This window comes from Bombus fervidus, chromosome 14 (assembly GCF_041682495.2).
Source record: "Bombus fervidus isolate BK054 chromosome 14, iyBomFerv1, whole genome shotgun sequence".
In the NCBI taxonomy this organism is placed as follows: domain Eukaryota; kingdom Metazoa; phylum Arthropoda; class Insecta; order Hymenoptera; family Apidae; genus Bombus; species Bombus fervidus.
The window spans coordinates 8,475,786-8,491,792 of NC_091530.1; the positions used below are offsets into that span (position 1 = coordinate 8,475,786).

Below are 16,007 nucleotides of genomic sequence, written 5' to 3' on the forward strand. Positions count from 1 at the left end.
GAAATTCCCAATTTATTTGATAGTAAGTATGTGCTTTCGAGCTACTCTCTGTAAACGTGTATTTAAGCCTGTAAATAATGCCTAGATAGAAACGTTGAATCGTCCTTTTAGCTGCATCAAAATAAATATTTGAAATCCTACCCTGAGCCAATGGAGATATAGTTAGGTAATGGACCGACGATGCACCAGCGCTTTCTCCGAATATAGTGACGTTGTTGGGATCTCCACCAAAGTTGCAGATATTTTCCTGTATCCATTTCAGGGCCATCACTTGGTCCTTTAAACCTTGATTACCCGGCGCGACTTCGTGTTCCAAATTCAGAAATCCTGCAACAAGAGACGAGAATTGCAAATCGAAATTCTGTAATCTGTACATGCTTCCGCGATATTTATTTTTGATATCGTAAACTAGTTATCAAATATTATCCCTTTTGAAAGATCGATACTCTCAGCTTTCTCGCTAAAATTCTTAATCCTTTTAGATTTGAATCTTTTTTAAGCTTTGAGAAATATTTGTTTCAGTCATGAGTATGAAAAGTTTGAATAAGTTTCGTGTGAAATTCTACGAGGTCAATTGTAAGTTATCTGGTTGAAGAATGTTCATATGGCGTAACGCAGCGTAAATTGTGAAATTATTCTACCAATTGGGCCATATATTATTAAAATGTAAATATAAACTGGATTAATTTAAAAGTGTTGAAATAAGTTTGATTAATTAATTCTTTGAGTTGTCTTGTTTAGTTAGATTGTATACAACGTTGTAAAATTGTCAAGTAGAAGAATATGATTTATATGATTCTCCAAGGGGATCCATTTTACGGGCTGATAAGTTTTTGGCTTTGAATGTCCTACATTTTTCAACGATTTCGTTTCATATGAAACACCAATGTGGAAAATACGAATGACAAATGAATTTCTGATAAAACCGAGTGCAGCAGGGGTATCGAATTTTTCTTGACAATTGCTTTTGTCATTTGCTCGAACGATAAAGGCACTTTGCTATATTGGGAACGGCGTTGCGTTTCGTTGAAAGTAGAATTTTTCTCTTGTTCTGGTCAATCTGTTTTGCATTTTCATGTACCGAGATACATGCTGATTCAAAGAATAAAAATGTTAATCCAGATAAGAAAGGAAAAGAATAGAGAAAGTAATTTTACCAATAAATACTAGTCAATTTCTTAAATCAATTATTACCAATTCCATTTTGAAACGATTATAAAAATCTATTTTCACAAAAATAGGACTAGTCTCTCCTTCTCTGAAAGGAAATAAGGTTCTCTCGAGGACGTACATACTCAAAATGATTTGCTCTTCTGTTCGCTTAATTTATTATATTTATTATATGTAAACTAATTGGATATCTTTGTGAAAAAAAATTTCCTGAATCATTGCGGTAAATAGTAAATAGTATCAGTTGTAATCGCTCTACTATCATCTTATTTACGACTCTTCTATCTCTACGTGAAAAACAATGATACATCGTGTGAAAAACATCGATAGAATGCGATAAGAGATAATTAACATTATATAAGAACTAAGATAATTGAATAAATAGCAGGAAGTCTGATAAACTAGTCTAAGAAAACGTTTAACGCGTTTCGAGATGAAATAATTTAAAAGTACGCTAATTTTTTTTTTGGCTACGTTGATATACATTAATTATATATCTAATTATTATATATTATATATTATTTTACTAGTTATATTATCAATAATTTTATATATATAATAATAAAAAATAATAATAATAGATATATAATATATATTATAATACAATATATTATACCAGCATATATTATTAATAATTATATAAATATTACTAACAATCAACTATAGCACAAGCCATGTCAATGATAGACGTACTCACCCAAGACACCGAGTCTGTAATTAATCGTGACCAGAATAACATCCTTCCGCATGAAATACACGGGTCCATAATACTCGTCGTTGCCTGACCCCATCATATACGCACCACCGTGGATCCATACCATCACCGACATTTTCGTCGATGTCGGTTTCATCGGTTTGTACACGTTCAAGTAGAGGCAATCGTCGTTTCCTATGAGATCGTGCGACAACATGTTCTTCTGACTGCAACAGTTGCCGAACTCTAAAGCGTCCCTTACACCTGTCCACGGCTCCATGGGTTCTGGATCCTGAGCAAAGACAGAAAGAAAGATCCTGTAGTGATACGAGGAAGTTCCTTTAATCGTGACATAACGATGAAATAAATTTTAACCGCCACATTTATTGAGACGAAGTTTAAAATAAATTTTGAAGAATATTTTTTGCGAAGAAGGTGTATTTTAAGCGTAATATTCGGAGAAACGAAGCGCTAGGACAAATTATTACATATTTCGTAGAATATCGATGTAAATTTGTAGATATTTCGAAATAGAATTCGTGCTATTCCTTTGCGAAGAAGAAAAGTATATTTTAAACGTAACATCCACAGAGACGAAGAACAGAATTATCACATACTTTGATGAGTATCGGTAGAAATTATAAAATGAATATTTTTTCTCTTGCGTAGATCGAAGTGCATCTGGGTATATTTAAACGTAAGAGAAACGTTTGGAGACAAGTACCAAAGTGACAGAGAACATTTTTATATATTTTATTGAAAGTATGTGGAATCTCTTGAGAAAATATTCTTCGATATTGGCTGTTCGCTGAAAGAACTACACTAGCCTAGAAAACCTGCATCGATCTCAATCTTAGGTATTCCTCCCTGTAACGACAAACGTGACAGTTTTGCGAAGGTTCTTAGAGTACACGACGTTCCTCTTCAGAATATAGAACTCTTGCATTTGGTATTGCGTATCTGTATGCGTGTGCGTGCGTAAGTAGGTATATATCATGAAACTTTTGAACTTTCCTCGTTATTCTTCATCTCGGTTTTCACTTCGAAGTGGTTTATTCGACGAGTTGCGTGAGCATGTTTTATTGTCGAGAAAATTACCGATAATAGTAAACTAATCTGTCTGATGTAACCGTTGCATTCCGTGTAGAGTAGAGAAAACAATTTTCGTTTTCGCGGTTTTTAATTCGACGTTTAATTCCACGTTCTTACGAGGGAACTCTATCGTTAAAGATTACGCTGAATAATTAGTACATATAAAGATTATTATCAGAAGTTAAAATAAATTAACTGAAATATAATAATGCAGTAATTGTCAAAAGTATTTTACACGAGATAATTATCATAAGCTAGATTAATGTTAAACTTGAACAGATAGTAACAAATGGAGTGAAAATTATTATACTTTATACAGTTACGAAATATCGCACTTTCATCTGGAATATCACACAACCCGGAAACATCAATTTTCTTCATGGACAAAGAACTGTCGAAGATTATTTTATTAATCAGATTCTAATGATGCAAGAAAGGATAGTGTTCGTAATTTTTAATAACGATTATTTTTAATTTATACAGCTACAGAATCCTAAAGAACCTCCTTTCCAGTTGTGCCATTATAGCGAATATATGCCGTATGATAAATACCGCGAATAAATGAACTTAAAGATCGCATTTGAATAAAATTGAACGTTTCAAAATATTTGTATAGTTCCTGCGCAAATATTGCGATCTATCACTCCATACGGGATATTTTGTTTTGTTTTATTAATTGAAAAATTATAAATAAATGGTTTCTCGTCTCTGTTTATCCCTCTGTTTAACCCACAATTATGAATCCACAAATAACAAGTCGAAAACGTATTTTCAGAAATTAAACACAAAACATTTTAATATGAAACTTATATTCATATCTATTTGCACGATACGGTAATCATATTTGATGACTTCAATGATAGTGTCACTGCGATCGGTAAACAAAGATTTAACTCTAGTCATTCTGCCAATGTGCTAACGTATCTATTAATTATCTACACAATTATCTATTAACAATTCCTTCTGAATATTCCCTTGCTATCAAATTTCCAACATCTCTAACTCTACATATGTAACTTTGTTATTATAGTCTCTGATCAAAGTTTATTTTATTTTACGTATGACACTGTCCAACTATGAAGAAAGATAGGATCTCGTTATAGCAAATTGGCATAAACACGATGATACGGTGTTATTACAGTTTATCAATATTTTTTGCAATTTGTTTAAAAATCGATAAGTACGGTAACGAGAAGATATACATACGCGTGTATAAACTGAGGAAATTCTTATAGGAAATTCAGTTTAATTTAATTTGCAATTGTTTCGCGAGTGATAAAACGAAATATAAAATGTAGAAATTCGAAAGCTTTTCTATATTTATAATGCTCCCAAGTATAAGAAATTTATTAATCCTGTCTATTATAAAATATTTATATCTCTGTTTTATCTGTTACTAATCCTCACATTATACCAAAAAAGGCAGAAACAAAACGTTTCGAAATACAGTTAATTGGATCTAAATTAAACAATTCCCCATTGCATATCGCTGTATGTTATGCACTTATTATATAAAATTTGAATTATTTACGTGTATTAAAACACATCATACAAGTACCACTTGTTTTTTAATATTACTTTTTATTCCAGCATATTACAGTTCTCTACATTTTTAGATCAAATAACGACACAATTTTTCCTGTTACTCCCTTTTCCCATGATCAAGCGGAGAAAAGATAAGAGAAAACGAGGAATCATTTTTCCGCTGTCATGTTTAGTTTAGACACGCAACGGAGTTTCGTCGTGTGGAACGATCGTTTCGCTGGAAATTCACCTTAAATCGAAGCGGCCCGATCGGTGGCTTCGCGTATGGGATACCACGAAACGAGAGATATCGGTCACCATAATAACTTTCCTCGACAACGCCACGTAACTGGCCTTGCTTTACGCGTACCACGGTGTTATTGTGCGCCATACCGCTAAACTAATCAGCTTTCGACGACCGACGATTCAAGCTGAACTGGTAGCACGCTGTAAGCATTGTATTAAATAAGGACCTGTCTTCTCAGTTGGTTAACCACGGTGCTGCTGGTGGGGACGGAATCTGACGATCTGCTTAAACCTTGCCCAAGGTTACAGTACACTGACTCCGCCGTTACTCAGTATACATTGCCCGATGGTTTAAAATAGAAGTACAGTAAAAAGTATTATTTCTTTTTGTTTTTCTACCGAGGCAGTTTGAAACACTATGAGGAGATTATTTTTCAATATATCGCACGTTGTGCAGCTTCCAACAAATTGCAATTAGAATTACAGTATATTACTTTTTGAAACTGTTATTCGAAATGCAAAAAGACTAATATTCTTTTGTGTTTTTATTCAGACAATTTGAATGTCCATAGAAAGATCCTAACGCCAACCTAATTATTCTTTCGTAGGACTACAAAATAAAAAACTCGTAACGAGTCTGAGTTAAACAAAACCCATTTCTTACCGAAGATGAACAATTTTAACAAATCCTAAAATAAAGGAAATATAACTTTTGCGTTATTATCTGCTATAACGTTACTTCGATCGTTTTCCTATCATTAAAAGCATTTTTTAATTTGAGATAAGTGCGAAAGAACGGTTATTCCACGACAAGATCGTGAACGGTAGATAAGATTGTGCGATACTATTATAATCGCGAAGGTAGATTTATAATTTTTGTGAAAATTTAAGAAAGATAATTTCTACATATGAAAAAATTTGTATAAATCACATAAATTTAAAGAGAGAGATATATATATTAGAAATGCAGTTCCTATGTTGTGAAACTTCAAATGTGTAATTTATACAAATTTCCTCGTATGTAGATATTACTTTTTTTAATTTTCACAAAAATTACATATCTATCCTCGCGATTATAATTGTATGGTACAATCTTATCTATCGTCCACGATCTTGTTCTTTCCCATTTATTTCAAATTAAAAAGTGCTTTTAACGATAGGAAAACACTCGAAATAATAATTTCTACATATGAGAAAATTTGTATAAATCACACACTTGAAGTGAAGTATACATATATTAGATATGCAGTTCCTACGTTGTGAAACTTCAAATGTGTAATTTATACAAATTTCCTCGTATGTAGAAATTATTTTTTTTAATTTTCACAAGAATTACATATCTATCCTCGCGATTATAATTGTATGGTACAATCTTATCTATCGTCCACGATCTTGTTCTTTCGCATTTATTTCAAACTAAAAAGTGCTTTTAACGATAGGAAAACACTCGAAGTAACGTCATAGCAGATAGTAACGCAAAAGTTATATTCCCATTTTCTTTAGATTTGTTAAAATTGTTCATCTTCAGTAAGAAACGGTTTTGTTTAACTCAGACTCGTTACGAGTTTCTTTTATCTTGTAGTCCTACGAAAGAATAAAACAACAGTATAATGTGGAAGATTTTCTGGCTCAATTACAATTCAATTACGTCCAAATGTGTTCTTTATTCATCTCGACTTGAGATGGACAGGTCAGATTACGTTTTACGAGAGGAGAAAGAAGAAACATTCGTCTGTGGCAAAAAAATGTTGTTCCGGAAATTACTTAGCATTTAAATCGAAGCAGAGCCATTTAAATTTTATCTCTCTAAAAAATATTTTAATGACTTTAAATATGAATATTAATTGTTCCTGTTTATCTTTTACACTAGTTTGTGTTAATGATTCGCGTTCTCGTAATTTTATACTGATATACTAATAGATATTGCGTAGCATAGAGAAATAATGGAACTTGTTTGTTACATAATAATTTATGTAAATTCTTTAACACGTTGGTGACTAATAATTAGATTCCACCAGCAATGAGACTGCACTGCTATTATATCAAATTCAACTATTAAATGCAAAATAGTCTGCCGGAACATTTATCGTTAAAAAATGCTAGGTTAATTGAATAAATAAAGGCGATAAGTTTAAGGTGATATGTAAATTAATCTATACATACCATAGTGTTATTACTTTACTTAATCAGTTACATAAAAAAGGTATGATAATTACGATTAACTTCGTGAAGAGAAAGTTTATTACATTTCCTGGAAGAGAGGAAGTAAGAGAACAGAAGTAGCAAGTGAAAGGAAGAAAAACTGAAAGTTACGAAGAGTCGGACAAGAGAGAATAATAAAAAGGATAACAAATATTTCAATCGCCAGCTCGTAATAAATGATACTTCGATACTTTACTTAATCAATCGATTATTGATTAACAACGCGTCTAACGTTCTGATCAGAACATACACGCTTTATGTTACGTACAATTTTTCTTACGTTTCTTTATCATATTTATTATTTTATTTTTCTCATTATTTATCATACTCTTATCGTTACTTATATAACGAACAAACGTGTCGTTGTTTATTATCCCGAGCAACCGTCAAACAAATCAGTCATTAAGATTTCTCGTCGAGGCTAAAACCGGAGATGAATGAAATGAACTTTCGCCCTCATTTCTCTAATTGAAGATCACGGCAATATCCCGGCGCAGTTGTTTCCGGCGAAGCAAAGTCTATTTTTCTATGATATAATCGAAGGAAGAAAATTATAGATCAGCAAAATTTCTTCCCCAGATAAAACCTCCATTGTGAGTCGATCTTTTCATCGAAATTAGGATTTTTAATAATAAAACAGTTCTCGAGACGGCTGGTATCTTCTCTGTTCTATATTCGTCTCAATAAACGAGGAAGATCCATAGCATCATGAGAAGGGAAACTGTATGATGCCAATGTTCCAACCGATGAATTGTGGCAAGCAATTTGCAAGGAAGCTTGCAAAGGCTAAATATTTGTCGATCGTACGATCGTTTCTTTGCTCTCGTTCAATTTTGCCCCTCGCAAATAGCAGACGGTCAACAAGCAGATGCAGCTAACTTTTTACGAGGTGACGTTTCATCGTCGGCCAGCTTTTACGACGATGACGAAGTCTGGAGAACAGCTATTCTCTTTGAAACATGTGACGAGGAAAATCTGTCCTCGAAGTAACCTTGATTACTAGAAAAGTTGATAAAACCAAGTTATTTTGAAAACGAGTTCTTCATATTAGTAGATAACGTAAAGTGGAGAAAATCAGGTTTCCACAGAGGTGGAAAATTGTAAATAGAAATAGCGCAGGATTAAGGAAAGCTTAAAACTGTTATTTGTGTGTATACTATGAGAGTATTAGTAAGTTTTATACCAAAGATTTTTTATCACTTTGGTAACACTCGTCTGTTTAACATACTTTAATTTACATTAAACACTTGCACCTTAAATATGAATTATATTGGATCATCCCATAAGTAGTATGGTTTCCCTAAGAGCTCAGTTTAAAACAGTAGGAGTTGTTACCATGGGAATTGTAAAAAATTGAAATAAGAAACTTAATAGGGAAATGTAATGAATTATAAAGAATACGGGAAAATTCATTATCAGATAACTAAAAATTAATAGTAAATCACATATGTTTCATATGTTTTATATGTTCCACGTGTTTCTTAAACACGAGGAGCGAATCGTAAAAAAAGTAGATGAACGTGTGACTTGGCATGTTTGCAGATATGATTGATACAGCTACTTAAGTAACCTTTGGAGCAGTAGCTATATCAATAGTTAATGCTCTACGCTACAAAGATAAGCGATATAATGGAAAATTCCTGAATGGAGAATTACACTTAAAAAGCGGAGGAATTTCTAGCCAGTCTATGTAGCTGTTCGAAATTTTATAGTTAAATGTAACGTCAGCTGTGAGTCTACGTAGAAAATCCGAGGGTCCTTAAGAACGGATCATAGTTATGGCACGTGATCGTTATGAATATTGTAGGAAAGAGTTAGAAAGAGAGAAACTTGAGTTGAATTTTCTCAGTGGAATCAACATGCGTCCGGCGGTGACCATGAAACTGACTCTTCGTTTAATTACAGTCAATGGCGTGATAAATCGGTAAGCTTTGCATTTCAATGAAACCGGTTCTTTCATATTAATGGTTACGCTTTGCATTAAACATGATTTATGCAGTGCATGAAACACTGTCTTTTATCAACAACATTGTACTGTACCTCGCAAAGGATGTTGATTGATTTAAACGTAAGAAATATAATAGATAACGATTTCGACATGTCCTGTAAATGTTCTAACATGTTATTCGTATTATCAATGTCGCTGTAACACCATCGGTGGAGAACACGTTTAAAGGACAGAGGAATTTTCAACGGAATATGCAAGAGGATTACAGAAGAAACTATTTTAATCTAAGTTTAACGTAGAACACAATGCGTTCTTTGAATGAATACACAGTAGCAGTTCTAGAAACAATTCACTCTACACAGTGTAATAATATTAATTTCAAAATGAATGGTTATACTTCACGCGAGTTATGGAAGCAAGACGTTCCTATTTAAATGCTCGCCATCGTATACCAAGAACCATTTTGGATTCACCCCTCAACTAGCTCTAAGAAAACTACCACCAACACCATCTATAAATCATCAACGTTCCTCACAAATTACACGTCCTCGGCGGTGCTGTCTTTTAAATAACAAAACCAAGCAATCTGCTAGGCTATCCATGCATAATCTCGCTCGATAACGATGCGCCGTGCATGACAAATCGCCACTCTTGATCCGTCTCGGTTCTGCTTAACTAAACGGAGGCAATAAAACTCGCGCGTATTCTTAAACAATGACAAAACTTCCATAGAATACCAAGTCTATAAAGTTGGTTAAATCACGGACGAGAACTTTTACCATAATCCTGACTATTATCATTTCCTGATTTATGTCCCCATTTGCATTGCGTTTGCATGCGAAAACGATCGCAACCGATTCGATAAATATCGATAAAAGAGCAGCTCTAAGTGTCCAAGTCGAAAACAGAGCGAAACAGTGACGTTTGTTGCCCGTTTAATCAAAATGATGGTAAATTTGCAGAACTACTGTAAATACTGTGATATAAAGAAATAATACGTATAATACTCTTAGAGCGAGAATAAAAGATAAAGAATGGCAATAAAGTCCAAGATTTCAAGAAATTTAAGGAGCTCCTAGACGAATCAATATATATTGTAAAATCCTATGTTGGAAAATGCAGTTTGCAAATGAATATTGTCGATATTATGTTGACAACATATATTGATCGTCTGAGAGTCCTTTGGCGTGTACAACGATATTGAGAATTCTGAAATATCAAGTCTAATACCGTGATATTGTACAATATACAGGGTAGGTCAATAAGAATGACCAGCTGAAACTACTCGTTATCTATTGATTTTGTTAAAAAGTGTTTGAAATAACATTTGTCGTACTCGAGATACTTGATCAGTTGAAGTTTGATTTTCTAATACCTTCTATTCCTTGAGATATTAAGGTAACCCTGAACTTTTTGAAATGGCACCTTATACGCTCTTTATAACATTAGTCGATCCAATCGGACAGTTTCTACACAAAGGTATGAATCTATTTATACGGAGAAGTGATTAGTTTAGGAGATATTTTAATTTAGATTTGTCAAGTTTACCGTATGAAAGACAAAGAAAAACCTGTTTTTTTTTTCTTTTAATCAAACTGTATCTTCACCTGGTCAGATTGATCTAGTGCAATCAATTTCATTTCAAAGATTCTTTTTATAAAGTCGGTAAGTAACGAGTTATTTCTGATGGCCATTCTTACTGACTCGTTCCTGTATATTGTTCGCCTGAGGGTCTCTTTACTTTTTAAAAGGAATTTTTTTACTTTTTATGAACCTATTTATACGGAGAAGTGATTAGTTTAGGAGATATTTTAATTTAGATTTGTCAAGTTTACCGTATGAAAGACAAAGAAAAACCTGTTTTTTTTTTCTTTTAATCAAACTGTATCTTCACCTGGTCAGGTTGCTCTAGTGCAATCAATTTCATTTCAAAGATTCTTTTTATAAAGTCGGTAAGTAACGAGTTATTTCTGATGGCCATTCTTACTGACTCGTTCCTGTATATTGTTCGCCTGAGGGTTTCTTTACTTTTTTAAAAGGAGTGGGAGTCTCCTGAGGAGAAGAGAAAGTTTCTTCTTTTTGTTCTTGGAGATTGTCTGGTATGTATACTAATTTTATCGATCGCGTTCCTTCGTTAGCATTTCCACTCCATGAAGGTTCCATTTCACAGAGGTACGGATTACGTCTGAACACGTTAAGGAAATAACCGATTGAAGTAAATGGCTAACGCCGGGTAGAAAATTGCATTCGACGAGCTAAATTTCAACGAGCCTCCTCTCTTGAACCGAGTTCGGTTCAATTTCGATGCAGCGGAGGGGAAGAAGCTTGAAATAAAAGGCCATCACACATTTCGATTACTTTTCATACGTTCGAGCATAGGAAGAATCCTTTTTCAATAAAATCTTTCGTTTCGGTGTGTTTTAAAACAGTACAATGGAAATTTCAAATAATTAAAATATCATTGCTAATTATTATATAAGAAACAATTAAAGAGAATATTTTATATTATATAAGGGAATATAAGAGAATATTTTGATATTTTTGATTTACAATACCTTTGACCTTTTCCCTGTCTTCGTTTTTCAAACGAAAGAGATTTTCAACTCGCTTGAAGCGTTTAACATAAAATCGATCTTTATTAATTATGGATTTTTATATCTATCATACTAACCAAAATTGATTTATTTAAATTCCTCATAAAAAACCACGCTTCACCAAGTCTTTCGATAATTTTAGGATTACGATTCTTCAGAATTACGATCCAATGAGACGTCTCGTAGCTTCTATAGAGATTAACCTTTTAAAAAATCCATAAGAATCCATTGGAAGAATCTCAAAAGAGCCGGCTATTAGCGATCCAATCAATATCGAATTCGTTCTTCCCAAGTTTAACAAATCTTCAATGAACCGCGATCTATTCTTCCAAATTCTTTGGCGCCCTTACGGGCTAAGAATTATTCCCTCAATTATTAATCAACGCGATCAAGAAACCGGTGATCGAGGTACTTACAGGTTTTCCGTTTACCTCTTTGATTAATGGCGGAAGCGAAGCGGAAATTACTCTTTTCCTCCATCCACATCTGACGTCTTAAGATCGCCTAGAAATTCATTAGAAACCAATTAAACGTTCCGCGTTGCGACACGGATATTTAATTTGATTTCTCAATTCCTTGAACAATTGCTTTTTTCACCAGCTCATCGATAGATCGGCGTTTACGTCTCGTTCGCTTCAGAATGAAGAATTTTTATCCTGGAGAGGCCACTTCAAAAATTCACATATGAGAAAACATTATGATAGTTCACACGCTAATGCTGATTACGTATGATTGATGAAAATTAGTGTTCGACTCGTGACTTAAAATGACAAATAAAAATTACGTAACCACGCAAATTCATGATACGAAAATCGTGGCGAAGAGGATGATTTCTTTATTCTCGTGTCATTTACTTCATTAGTTATTAGTTAAATCGAAATAGTTTCAATACTGAAAATTCTGACTATTGTTCTATTTTTACTGAAAGAAAGGGAGTATAATAAAATAATTTGATAGGTTTAGAATTATTTGAAAAGAAAATTAGAATTATTTAGTATCATCATATTATATAATCTTAATTGATTTTGATAATTGCATTCTTTGCCATTTTACAAAAAAATTATTCCATTTCATTGCTAATTCGATTGCAGTCCGAACGGTACAAAATAAGACAGGAAATGGTTTTGTAACTATGTTAATGTAACAGATTGTTAAATTAAACAAAAGACACAGGAATGGCCGCACCTGTATCTACCTGTATATTTACATACAATAATTTCTTGATAATTTCCTCTTTCAACTTTGCTCCTCTTTTGCAGTTTTATTTTTTCATGACGAATAAAAAAATACGGAAAATTAAAACATATAATCGATCGTTAATCGCGTGTAACATCGAACAATCAATATCTCAATAATCGACTAATTGTTTCTAATAATAATACATTATTTTATATCTAATAATAATCTTACTATAATTTATTTATCCTAATAATTTTTTCAACGTACAAATGATCAAAGAATATGTAGAGATGGAAAAGTAAACGATTAGAAGACTAAACATTTTCCAAATTATTTACCATTTTCGAATTATGCCATTTCCTTAAAGTGAAACATTTTTGTTGTTATACAAGAAGCGCAAAACTCTTGCACGAAATATCGCTTGGATTACAATAAAACTGTATAAAATACTCCAGAACGTAGTCTTCCGAGAAAAAGAAAAACAGAATCGTACGAAAATCGTTGAGAAGAGTTTCACGGGGTAAATAGTGCAGAAAGATTATAAAAGAAACAAACGTATGTAAATGTATAGGAAGAGTGTTTAAACAAGAGAACGAGAAAGGAAGGAGAATAGAAAAGAAGGAATGGAAAAATGTTTTATTCGCATTTACCATTCTGTGTGGAATTCGTTGATGAAAATTTTATAAGATAAATAAAGAGAGAGAAGGTGACGAAGGAGATAACGAGGAGAAAAGAATGAAGAAAACTTTTATTTACATTTATCTACGATTTTAATGCTGGGAATGCTGGGAATGCTGGGAATCGTTGACGATGGTTTCGCATGATATAAATTCTGTCGCTATCTGTGAACCGTCCGCTACATTTAAGGCTATCGCACAATTTACGCTTTCGCACGTCTACTGCACATAAATATACGCATAATATACGTAATAAAGCAAACTGTATGCGTCAGATTTATTGTTATCTAACTGTTTTAGCATTCTATCCATTGCGCGATGCATTTTTTATCGTGAAAAGTTTTTATCGTGAAATACACACGTATACAAAGTCCGTTACACTGCTTCGTTTTACACGTCCGTCCTTTTATCCGATATAATACGTCCGTTATCTGCTTGCACTTCAATTTCCTCTAAATTACGTCGTTCTCGTAATTGGCAAAAAAAAAAGAAAAAAAAAAGAAATAATCGAATAATGTCACGTATACGTAACGAAATTGTTGGCGAATAAATTAGTCACGCGATTAAATTCAAGTATTATTGTATCAGATTTCTATGTTAAATGTTAATGATCTGTTACATTCACGCTACGGTAAAAATACCACTAAATAATTATCTAGTATAAATTGGTTTGTGTAATTTTATCGAATCGATTTACATGAAAATGCATCAAGTTACAAAATGGTAAAATTAACCTTTCAAACTTCGCGGCCACTTAATTCCTTTGAACAACAGCTAACGTTGGAATTTATTTTACGGTATGCTGTTTTCTTTTTTTTATATCTCCATACTATTACCTCTTCCGCAGTTGCAACGATCTAACTCAACCGTAGTAAAAGCGTGTTCTTCGAATTGCTGCGCAATACATTCTCTTCGAGAAATTACGTTTTTACGATGTAACAATAGGAATCGAGAAGATTGGAATCGTTATAAAAAAAAGAAAGAGCCGTTTTCGTAATAGACGGTCGATCTCGAATACTTTGTTATTAATTTAAGTGCCAAGCATCAGAAATCATCGGTAGCGTAGTCTTATTTCCTATAATAATCGTTCTCCGAGCATTGTGCATTGATTTGATTTTAATTATAGATAGGCAGTTTGAAGTGTCCAGTTTGCAAGTCGATGAAAACAAGTTGTAGGTGCAAACCTTGTTTATCTAACAATATTTCTTCGATTCCATCAACTATAATTCAGCCAACAGAGCACTGAAATGAATTTTGCTATTATGGGAACTTTTATGTCTTCTATGGAATGTAGAGTTTAATTTTAAATTTAATTAATTTCATATAATTAAACGTACCCTCTACAAGAATGCGAAATTGCTTGCTGTTAAATTAAACACTGTTCAACGACGCACCGCTTATGGCTATCATAGTTAATAGGATGATGAATTTCATTAACTCCATCGCAAGATTGATATATAATTGGTCGACCTATCTTAGACAGATTTTCAAACTTTTCTATTTTATTTCTTAATATCATTAGCTTAGCTGCTTCTTCTTAATCGTTGCTTATTATTTTTTTATTTCTATCAATCTATCACTAACTCTGCTAACGCTAACTCTGTGTCTTTTTCGCTAAAGGGATTTATCTTTCCCGTGAAACTAATAATAAATAATTAAAATATAATTAAAATTCAGATAGAAATGCATATTCAGAAATATAATTGGAGTTACATTAAACTTGTAACGTTTCTGTGGAAATGAATTCAAAAAATTTTAATTAATATCTCTCTCGTGGCTGTGACAATCTTCTCTCACGATATTCACAACAAGCTTTTTTTCAAATTTAATATGCCTTATTTTTTAAAGCTTCTCTAACGTTCTGTAATTCACATATTTCATTCTAATCAAATGAATATGTAAATTACCTTACGTTCATAAATAATGTTCTTCGCTATTTTACTAATATGCTCTTCGTGTTATTAATGGAACACGTCATTAAATTGAAAAATACATATGTATACCATAAAGTATACAAATGTACCGCCGTAAGTGGAATACTTAGTCATTCAACAACGTTGAATGAATAATAAATCTTGATTGCGTTATTAATATCCAGGCATTTCAAAACACCAAAATATTAATTTTGCAACTGTAATATCTGTGTTTGATATGTTACGATATGTTTTCCGCAAAATTCTTAACTTCGTCCTGATAAGGCATCGTATAATTAACGTGAAGTATTAAGATAAGCGATAAATAGAGAGGATACGTAACGAATTTTACGCAAATTCACGTCACTAAGAATACGAAGTTGTATTCTTCATTTCTTCGTTCAACCGAATATCACGAAATACCTCAAGCAGAAATTACATAGTTCCAGAGCGAAGAACGCAAAGTAAAGCAAATATCATCGTTTCGGACGTGCTTTAATGAAAAATGTTAATTTAAATGTTTGAGAAAGAGACTTTAAAGCAAACGTGAATTCTTGATATATCCGACAGTAATACGTTTTCATGTCAGAAGTAGCTTTTCGAAAGCTTTACGAGTTCCTTGCTCCCTGCAAAGATTTTCTGTTAGCACATCCTTTGCTGTCTTTTGTGCAACTGATGCACGTCAGCGTGTTCCTTGCAGTTAAAAACCTGACTTTTATACAATATATATCGTACATATACAGGAGCGCTTTTGAAGTTTTTTTTTCG

The 16,007-nt window shown here is 32.8% G+C and overlaps 2 protein-coding genes across 12 annotated transcripts in view; one reads left to right on the forward strand and one right to left on the reverse strand.

Annotated features, from left to right (window-relative positions):
- Nucleotides 1–16,007, forward strand: part of Dh31-r (Diuretic hormone 31 Receptor) — a 165,914-nt gene that overhangs the window by 131,139 nt on the left and 18,768 nt on the right. The window lies entirely within an intron of this gene.
- Nucleotides 1–16,007, reverse strand: part of LOC139994256 (juvenile hormone esterase) — a 44,990-nt gene that overhangs the window by 16,596 nt on the left and 12,387 nt on the right. For 2 of the 3 annotated variants that reach the window (XR_011801594.1, XM_072016716.1), the window contains exons 1-3: nt 4,731–4,935; nt 1,868–2,156; nt 142–327 (exon numbers count right to left, since the gene is read on the reverse strand). Coding sequence is in view for 2 of the 3 variants with exons in the window: in XM_072016716.1 (XP_071872817.1) it covers nt 142–327; nt 1,868–2,156; nt 4,731–4,871 (616 nt within the window). In the remaining variant the exon portion in view is untranslated. Of the gene's footprint in view, nt 1–141; nt 328–1,867; nt 2,157–4,730; nt 4,936–16,007 lie in introns of those variants that run through there. The other variant, XM_072016717.1, reaches the window with a different exon arrangement.